Raw genomic sequence first — 10,294 nt, 5'->3', positions numbered from 1 at the left:
CATCAGTGTTTACCTCTATTCCATTTAGCTCATGCATACCTCCCTAAGTCTTTCCCTATCTTTCTTATTCATCTATCTTCCCCCCTTCTTGTGGATTGCCCTCCCTTTCCTTGTATATTGCCCTCCCCATCACTAGAGCTGTCATGTAGCTGTCCCTTAACCTGTGACTTACTGTTTTCTCCCTCCCAACCCTGGTAACCATCAAATAATTTTTTAAGCTTTTGTGGCAATGGTCTTAATGCAACTGTTGTCCTTTGGTGACTGATTAATTTCACTGAGCATTATGTTCTCAAGGTTCATTGATGTTATTGCAGCTTCATCATTGTTTTTCAAGGTAGCATAGTATTCCATTCTGTGTATAAACCAAAGTTTGTTTATTCACTCTTCCAATGATGGCTCATATTTCTTGTGGATATATACCAAGTAGAGGAATTGCTGAATATTAAAGTATTTGTGTTTCCATCTTTCTGAAGAAGTGCCATACCATTTTTTAGAGTGATTGATCCATTTTACATTCCCGCCAGCAATATAGGAGGGTCCCTGTCTCTCCACACCATCAGCAGGATTTGGTGTTCTCTGGGTTTTTTTTTTGTAAACTTTTTTCCCCCCAGATTGTATGCTCTTTTTTTACTCTTTTGGTGAAATCTTTTGATGTACATAGTTTCTAACTTTTGTGTATCCCATTCATCTATTTTGTATTTTAGTGTTTGTGCATTCTTTGCAATGTTTGGTTGTCTATGTATGACAGGTATTAGAGCCCTTAAGTTTGTCCCTATCTTTTCATTAATGATCTTTATAGTTCTGGGGTATAATTTTATTGTCATTGAAACAATTAGAAATAAGTACCACTATGATGTCTAGATTTTGAAATGAAAAGGGTTCATCTTTCCAAAAGTTATAGGAACTTAAAAATAAACAAGCAAATATAAACACACAAAACAAAACCTGTACTTGGTTGTTAAAGTAAATTGTGTGTTTAAATTGTGTTATTGAGGGGGAAAAATCAGAATATTATGTTGTTGTTGTTGTTGTTGTTAAGTGCCATCGAGTCGGGTCCGACCCATAGCGACCCTGTACAAGGTTTCCGAGGGTGTAAATCTTTACGGGAGTAGAAAGCCTCATCTTTCTCCCGCGGAGCGGCTGATAGTTTCAAACCGCTGACCTTAAGGTTCGCAGCCCGATTCGTAACCACTACGCTACCAGAGCTGGTATGAAAATTGTAAGACCAGATTTTGTTTTTACAGACCAGATTTGTATTTACACCCCTTCCTTGCCACAAAGCACTCACTGCATCCTCTGAAAGCAACCTGGGAAATGAGGACTATGAAGTACAGCGCAAACCCTCACAGGACAACAAGACAAGTATGGGTTGAAATGTGCCCCCCTCAAGATAAATATTCTAACACCAAAGCATTGGATATGTTAAGGAAACTATTTCAGTGTAGACTGTTGTAAGCTAATCAATTTTGAGATTAAGGAAAAAAAAAAAAAAAGAGCCACTTAGGCAGAGAAGCAAGCAAGAACCAACTAGGGAAGACTGATGTTCCCTGGATTTCCAAGGACCCCAAAAACAAAGCTGAAAAGAGACAAGGACCTTTACCCATTTCCAAAAGAGAGAGAAAGCCTTCTAGTTGCATTGAATTTGGACTCCTAGTGTCCTAACTGTGAGAAAATAAATTAAGTTTTGTTAAAGACACCCACTTACGGTATTTCTGTCATAGCGGCAATTAAGAAGCTAAGATAGGAGAAGACATGTTTACATTCTCTATACACAGGTGTAACAAATCATCTACTTTGTATGTCTACTATGAGCTCTTTAGGTAAAAATGTCAAAGGAAGAGTATCTAGGATGCCTGCATAATTGGGGGGGGGGGAGGGGATAGGGAAGAATAAGAAAGGAAGAAGAACCAGCTTGAATGGAATCTAATTTCCCTTTGTGAAGCCATACTCCATATAAAGTAGCTGCTTGTAAGTGTTACTCTTCATTCTTCTAGTATACCCTGTCAGTCCATGTGCATTGATAGCCTATTCTAGTGAAAACGTAGCAGGGAATTTGCTGTTCTAGTGTCTGTGTGTATAAGTGGTGCAGTGGGCCATAAACTTGGAGCTAGAAAGCATGGAAACAGTTGCTAGTTTCTTAAAAAGAATTTTTGAAAAATAAACGGCAAATCATACTTGTTCAGTCTACTTTAAACAGATAGTGTATATAAATATGAAAATAACAAAAATTGTTAAAATCAAATAAAATTACAAAATGTCATTTGTAGTTAAAAACATCTTTCATGTGTGGGGAATATAATTTGACCAATATATGCCTAAGCGCCCAAAGCGGTTTCCTTTGAATTGGAGTTGTTAACGTATTCATAGTAGGGATCATGCTGAAATGGTTTCCGTTTTTCTCTCCCACCCCTCCTTTTTTCCACCTAACATTTTCAGGTGTTATAAACACTGTGAAAATATCCTCCTTCAGCTCACCTTCCATCATTCCCAGAAGTATAACTACAAATTTAAGGTCTCCTTACAAGTGTTTGCAAATCATATGTAGGTGAGACATGGAATTAAAATCTCTCTCATACAGTTGCCAAATTTCATGAGTGATATTATATCTTTAGCTTAACAATGATCCAAAAAATAGCTAATACATAAATTGTATTTACAAAATGCCAAATGTATACTATTTGCCTAGTTGTAACTGTTCACAGAGAATTGAGAACATTGCTTAAAGCAGGTTTTGGTGATTATAACCTGTTTTGGAGATTTACCTACTGGCAGGTCCTTCTTGGTTGTCTTATTACTGCTGTTGTTGTTGTTGTTAACTGCTGTCAAGTCAGTTCTGACCCGTAGCAACCCAGTATAGGGTTTCCAAGGAGTGATTGGTGAGCTTGAATCACCAACCTTTTGGTAGAAATCAGCCTTGCAGTCCAGTGCATTAACCCACAGTGCCACAATGTTCTTAATTTAATCAGAGTCTGTTAGTGCTAAAACAGTCTGAAAATTTCTCTCTAATCCAGTGTCATAAAGAAAAAAAAAGTTTATAAAAATTACGTAATATACATTCAATACAATGTGATTACTTTTCCTACAGTAAGATAGTCTTTTAAATTATTTTTGGATTGGATTCTTCTTCTTAACTGGTTGCGAATGATGATCAGTACATGAAAAGACAGACAAGTTGTGTGTGATGACAGTAGTTCTGTCTGCAGGGTAACTGAGAATGTCCGGGTACCAGTGATCCATCACTTTTCCTTTAGCTGGTTCATGCATGATAATTTGACACTAAATTGTTTTGCTTATTTTACTTATAAAATAATGCTTGTTTTCTTCAAAGTATGCGTTTTGCGTATTGATACGTGTCTCCCAAGAACAGAAAGTTTGAAAATCTTATCCTTAAATCTGCCTTGCTTTTCTAATTTTTTGTGAGCATAGCTTCTCTGAGAATTCTAGTTATGTCTGATTTCCAATGTTGTTTTATGTAGACAGGTACTTGTGACCAGTATGAGTCCAATGATAGGCTAACTATGATTTTCTGTAATGGAGAAAATTTGTGTAGAAAGGGGATATGGATTGAATTATCTCCCCCAAAAAAGATTTTTTGAAGTTCTCATTCAAGCACCTGTGAATGTGACCTTGTTTGAGGTAATAAGGTCCTTCCCTGTGTATGTTATCAATTCTTACTTATGTTTGGTGGGTCCTACACTTAATTTCTTTTGAGCACTTTCTTATTAAAAGGGGAAAACAGACACAGAATAAATACAACACACACAGGAATAGGATGCTATATGAAGATATATCTCTAAGCAGCAAAGGAAAACCAAGATTTGTCAGCTTTTGTTATTATTTTTAAGTGCCTTTGAGTTGGTTCTGACTTTTAGTGACCCTATATAGGGTTTCCAAGGAGTGGCTGGTGACGTTGAACCACCTACCTTGCAGCTCAAACCAACCTTATGGTCCAGTGCATATCCTACAGCACCACACCAGGACTCCAAGAATTTCTAGCAGTCATCAAAAACTAAAGAATGGCTCGGGGCGGGGCTGTCGGGGAAAGTGCCAAATCCGTTGAGATAAGGCAAATGAGAAAAGGAGAGGTTAATCTCTTGCCTGTACTCCTACAGCAAGAAGCTAATAAAGTGAGAGTTCTCCTAAAGAGGAAATGGCTGCCTCTTCATCCTCCTCCTCAGCTGGTGGGGTCAATGGAAGTTCTGTCACTGGATCTGGTTTCAGTGTCTCAGACCTTGCCCCACCACGGAAAGCCTTGTTCACCTACCCCAAAGGAGCTGGAGAAATGTTAGAAGATGGCTCTGAGAGATTCCTCTGCGAATTGGTGTTCAGCTATCAGGTGGCATCCACACTTAAACAGGTGAAACATGATCAGCAAGTTGCTGGGATGGAAAAACTAGCTGGTTTAGTAGAAGAGCTGGAGGCGGATGAGTGGCCGTTTAAACCCATCCAGCAGCTGCTGGGGTTCACACCTTCTTAGGGTGGCATTGCCTTTGGGGCACAACAAGTGCAAAGTGGCAGCTTCCCTAGCCTTCCAGAGATTCACAGTTGCACCTCTGAATTGCTTATTCACATTCATATAAGCAACAAATGCTTTAATGTGTCATCTTGCAGGCAAAGTTTTTGTTTGTTTTAAAAAAGTATTGGGATTCAGGAGGCTTGAGTTTAAGAGATATTTCTAAATAAGCCAGTTGACCAAATGAATGGCTTCTCTTCTGTTACTCATCCAGTGCCTGGAAATCCTCACTCATTAGGTACAAGTTCAGAATCTGTAGTTACAAAAAATACACTATTTCTGACATAAAATAGTTCTTTTTGCAAATGAATGTGTACTCCAACTCAGAACCTGTCCAAATGAAGAATGTTGAAATGTTCTTTTTTTTTTTTTTTTTCATTTTTTCTATTTTTAGACATCTAATTCTATAGATCCTAGGTTTTTTCTAGCCTCTTCGAAACATAACAAATGATGGCAAAAATAATTGAGTTTGAATATTGAAGCAGTGAGCAAAACCCTTTTTAAGCCTTAAAATTGCTGAGTACATCTCGTTGGTAGATTCAAAAAACTCTGTAGCAAATAAATCCTTTGAAAGAGCAAAAAACAAAAACAAAAAAAAAAAAATAAAGAATGTCATGGAACAATTATTTTCTTGAAGATCCAAGAATGAATCTGTTCAGCTGAAACTCCGATTTGGAATTCTAGTCCTCAGAACTGTGGGAAAATGAAATCAGGTCTTTAAAAACACCCCATTTTTATTTTGTTATGGCAGCCTTGGGAAATTAAGACAGAGGCTAAAGAAGACAAAGTGGAAAACAGCCTATTCCACTAGGAGTTTCTGTGAGGATCTAAGAAAGAAAGGGTAAGAAGTAGCTTCTAGAGAAATTATAGCACATTATAATTGGATCGGATTTACAATTGTCTAATCTATTCTACGTGCGGTATAGAAACCCACCTGGGCATTTTCTTCCAGCACTTTTTCATTTCTTTGATTAACATTGTTAATCATTAAGCAGTGAGACATATTTTTATGCAGATAAGAATGATAAACATCAAAGTACAAAAAAATTATAACTCATAGCATGGAGGGATTTTCAGTCCAAGTGTTTAGATTTCTACCCTAGAATTATGCTTAGTTTCTTGCTTCCTTCTGCTCTGAAATTTTTAGCTTTAATCTGCAATTAATTTTTTTCAGAAACCTGTAATGGAAAAAGCTGAAGGGATCTACATAGTAGAGAATAAAGGATGTTTGAAATTTTCCACTTCAGTTTTAGAGTATAGAAGTGATACCAATTATTCACCTAAATTAGAAAATGCATTTCTCAATTTTATGATGTCCATTTCCAATTTGAAATAAAACCAAATTACAAAGACATGTTAAAATTTATTTTTCACATCTGTTATATTTACCATTGTTATTGAATCTGTATAAAATTGAAGTTGTTGCTTTATTATCAAGGAATATTTGTTGCCAATATTAGATATATTTGATAGGATATTAGGTCATGGATATTTTAAGTAGGGAGATTTCTTTAAAATTCTATTTCTCCCCCAAATTTAATGAACATTTTGGTTTGATCATGTAAGAAATAACATTAATTGAAAAGAACTAAGAAACCCCAGAAATCACAAAGCCCACAGGTTTTAAAATTATTTTTAATCAGGCTGACTCTAGGTGTCTTTGAAAGAAAATTGATGTGATGTGCTTAATTTGTGCTTCCTCGTTCTCTGATCTTGTCACAGTCCCAAATAGAGATTGTGGTTACAAGACATTAAAGATCATTTGGAAGAGTTCCATGATTTAAAAAAAAAAAAAAAATCTTAAAAATCCTTTCCTGAGTCCTATGACTATTTCCTTTTTTTTTTATGAAATGGAAACTGATGATTCGAATGCTTGAAATATTCTCTTTTTTTATGTTTTATTGTGAATTATGTGACAGTTTACATGGGAGAAATTAGCTTTACATTCATTCTATCGTATATCATTTCATTGCCATGGTTACAGTCCCCTCCTTGAAGTATTCTTATACTGGTTCACACGAATTGTTAAAGGTGATCGCCTGTCTGTATTTGAAATGAATATCTCAAATTGTCGTGACTACATCTGTTCATCACAAAATAGATCATGTTATAGTTGTTTACATTTTCTTCCTATTGTGTTTCAAGTTAATATTCAACTTATGAAAAAAATTATTTTTCTAATTAGAATTCCAATCTTTAAAAATTTCAATTTTGGGTTTTAGAAACTTTTCAGCTACATGAAACAAAAGTCCAGCAGGAAATTCTTGTTCCTCTTAAACCTTTCTATTGGGTAGAAGGTGCAACAAAATGGCTGCTTAGTTGTTACTTAACAGCCCAGAGTAAGAAAATAGAGATGAGAGGCGCCACATAGGAGTAAAGAGGAGGATGAGCAAGACCCAGTTCAATTAGATCTGCATATAAAAATGGATTCCTCAATTTGAATAATTAATTTCTCTGATAAAGACCTAAATACATTTATAGTGTACTCCTGATACTTCTTTACGAGAGTATGGTCATAGCGACTGTTTGAAAATGATTGACTTTTATAGAATGAGTAAATTCTTGTTTCTTTCTTTCTTTCTTTCTTTTTTTTTAATGTTTTATTGTGAATTATGTGATAGTCTACATGGGAGAATATTAGTTTTACATTCATCCTATCGTATATCGTTTCATTGCCATGGTTACATTTCCCTCCATGCATCATCAGCCAACCAAAGAGTATACACTCCAAGCCTGCCCCCTGGTCATCAGCACACAGCCCCTCTGCTCTCTGTGTCTAAAGTCCCCAACTGCTCCATCTCTCCACCTCAGGTATCACTGCTTTTCTGGGTAGGGTCCTGCTCTCTGCTCTTCTCCCTTGATGGTCAAATTCTTGTTTCTTACTGCACTTTCTAAATTGTTTCTAGTCTATGGATAGTACTGTAATTAAAAGAAACATGTGGATAGAAAGGATCAAATTAGACCAAGCATAATGAACTGCTAGTTTAGAAAAGCATGATGATGGGATTTCAATTTGCAGTGCAAGCTCTTCCTGCTTTGTTTTTTTGTTTGTTTCTTTGTTTGTTTTGCTTTCATCTGATTATGCATTTCTTAATTTCTCATGGGTGTACTGAACATAGCAGGATTGATGTGAACTCTTGCTAAAACTTGAGGTTAAACAACAGTTTCACCCTATATCCAGCAAGGGGAATTTCTAATTAAACTGTGTAGTACACAGCAGTGCTAATAGAGTAGCTATAGCCACATGTGAGGAGTAATGGTGTGGCGCTGTAGGATAATGCACTGGACTGCAAGGTCAATTTGAACCACGATTCAAACCTACCAGCTACTCCTTGGAAACCCTATACAGGGTCATTATGGGCCTAAACCGACTTGACAGCACGTAACAACAACCACAAAAGCCACATGTGATACTGAACACTTGAATGTGACTAGTATGATTTATGAATTGAATATTCAGTTCTGTGTAAGTTTAATTAATTAAAATTTAAGTTGCCCATGTAGATAGTGACTACTACACGCCACATGAACTGTGCAACTCTAGAACTGAGCTGTGTGCTCATTCCTCCACCTCCTATCCTTTCTGTTGTTGGTGTTGTTGGTGTTGAGTGCCATCAAATCAGTTCTGACCCATAGCAACCCTGTATAGGGTTTCCAAGGAGTAGCTGGTGAGCTTGAACCGCCAACCTTGCAGATCAAACTGACTTTGCAGTACAACGCATTGACCTACAGTGGCACACCAGTACTCCTGTCCTTTCTAGAATCTGTTCATTGCTGTTTTGGGGGGTGGAACTCATCAGTGTTGGACTGATTTATGAATTTGAGCACTCCTTTTTCCTGATTCTTGACCTACTCCCAATATCTGGATTTTTAACTATAAAACTCTTTCAGTTAAGCAACATTTCCTAGTTGTCCTCTAGCTTTGGACAACTGTCTGTTTCCTCTGTCTTCTTTTAATTGGTACTGACTCTTGTGACTTCTAGTCTTGACCTTTACTGACAACTACCATGCATGAATCCTGACAGTTACAGCCTTTTAAAATTGATGATTAGTGATTCTTGAACATATGAATTCCCTTCTGTATTATGTATTGGACATTTTGACCATGCTCATTAGGGCTCAATAGATAGCTGCCTCAATCTGTCCTAGATCTCTGCATGAGAAACTTCATGATGAGGCTGCGATTTTTAATTTTGTTACTGTACAGCTGGATCATTATAGGATGTAGGACCTTGGGCAATTTATTTAATCCCTCTTTGCTTCAATGTTCTCACTTACAAAACGGGGATAATAATAGTTTCTAGTTCATTTGGTGACTTGAGGAGTGAATATATTAATATAAATGAGATCCTTAGAATAGTGCTTGGAGTATAGTAATTGTTGTATAAATGTCATTATTGTTGTTGGATGCCCTGGAGTTGGATCCAACTCACAGAGACCCTATGCACAACAGAATTAAACACTGCCTTATCTGACAATAGCTTCACAATTGCTGTTACACTTGAGCCCTTTGCTGCTTGCATCACCCAACCTTTTGGTTCAAACAGACTTTGCAGTCCAGCTCATTAACCCATAGTGCCACACCAGGACCTAGTATTAATTTCATTACTGTAGTTTACATCAGAGGATCTTATTAGAACTATTTGATTTAATTCAGTTATTATATTTAATATACATATTGAAAATAAATGTAGAGAAAACTTAGGAAAATCTTTACACATCCTTCTTAAACAAGTTGATATTTGCATCGAACACTCAATTTTCAAACAAATTTCCCTATACTGATCTTGGGCAAGTGAATGTTTGTGAACGATTTTTATCTGTCCTCTCCTCAAGTTGTACTGCCTTTCCATTTTGTTATTATTGTTAGTTGTTGTTGTTGTGAAGTGCCGTCGAGTCGGTTTCGACCCATAGTGACCCTGAACAGGGTTTCCAAGGCTGTAAATCTTTACGGGATCAGAAAACCTCATCTTTCTCCCGCAGAGCAGCTGGTAGTTTCGAACTGCTGACCTTGCGGTTCTCAGCCCAATTCGTAACCACTACGCTAGTTGCCGTCAGTTAATTCCTACTCATGATAAACTCATGTGTCTTGAACACGGAATAAAACTGCTACATATGGTTTTCAAGGCTATGACCTTTCAGAAGCAGATTGCCAGACATGTCCTTCAGAGTTTGTTTTGAACCACCAACCTTTTAGTTAGAGAGCCATTTGCACCATGACCAGCTATTAAGTCCTTACTTATAGGAACTTCTTAGAGGGCAGTTTATAAATCTATTGTTAGTTATACATGTACTTTGGGTTTTATCCCCTGTTGTTGTAGTTGCTAGCAGCTGTTTAGTTGGTTCCAACACATTGTGACCTTATGTACAATAGAATGAAACACAGCCTGGTCCTGAGCCATTTATCTTTCCTATGTTGTTGTTGTTGTCAGGTGCCATAGAGTTGGAACCGACTCATAGCGATCCCATGCACAGTAGAATGAAACAATGTCCGATCCTGGGCCAATCTCATTATCACCGCCACACTTGACGCCATCAATCGATGCCACCTGTCTGATCCATCTCGTTGGGGATTTTCCTCTTTTTCTCTGACCCTTCACCTTACCCAGCATGACATCCTTCTCCAGCGACTGTTCTCTCCGGACAATACGTCCAAAGTATGAGAGACGAAGCCTAGCCATCTTGACCTCCAAGGAGCACTCTGGTTGCACTTCTTCCAAAACAGATCTATTGGTTCTTTTGGCAGTCCATGGCACTTTCAGTATTCTCCTCCAACACCAC

The 10,294-nt window shown here is 37.2% G+C and overlaps 1 protein-coding gene across 2 annotated transcripts; it reads left to right on the top strand.

Moving 5' to 3' along the window:
- The first annotated feature begins 4,150 nt into the window (after positions 1 to 4,150).
- On the top strand, positions 4,151 to 4,477 carry LOC102828214 (anaphase-promoting complex subunit 16-like). Of its 2 annotated transcripts, XM_006835317.1 has the most exons (2): positions 4,151 to 4,291; positions 4,367 to 4,477. In XM_006835317.1, exons 1-2 carry the CDS (start codon positions 4,151 to 4,153, stop codon positions 4,475 to 4,477), a joined length of 252 nt encoding a protein of 83 aa, XP_006835380.1. The 2 variants fall into 2 exon arrangements, with proteins under 2 accessions (XP_006835380.1, XP_006835379.1); XM_006835316.1 differs by having other exon boundaries at positions 4,151 to 4,477.
- The last annotated feature ends 5,817 nt before the right edge of the window (positions 4,478 to 10,294 follow it).

Source organism: Chrysochloris asiatica, unplaced genomic scaffold (genome assembly GCF_000296735.1).
Source record: "Chrysochloris asiatica unplaced genomic scaffold, ChrAsi1.0 scaffold00017, whole genome shotgun sequence".
In the NCBI taxonomy this organism is placed as follows: Eukaryota; Metazoa; Chordata; class Mammalia; order Afrosoricida; family Chrysochloridae; genus Chrysochloris; species Chrysochloris asiatica.
This window is presented reverse-complemented; position numbering and strand designations above follow the sequence as displayed.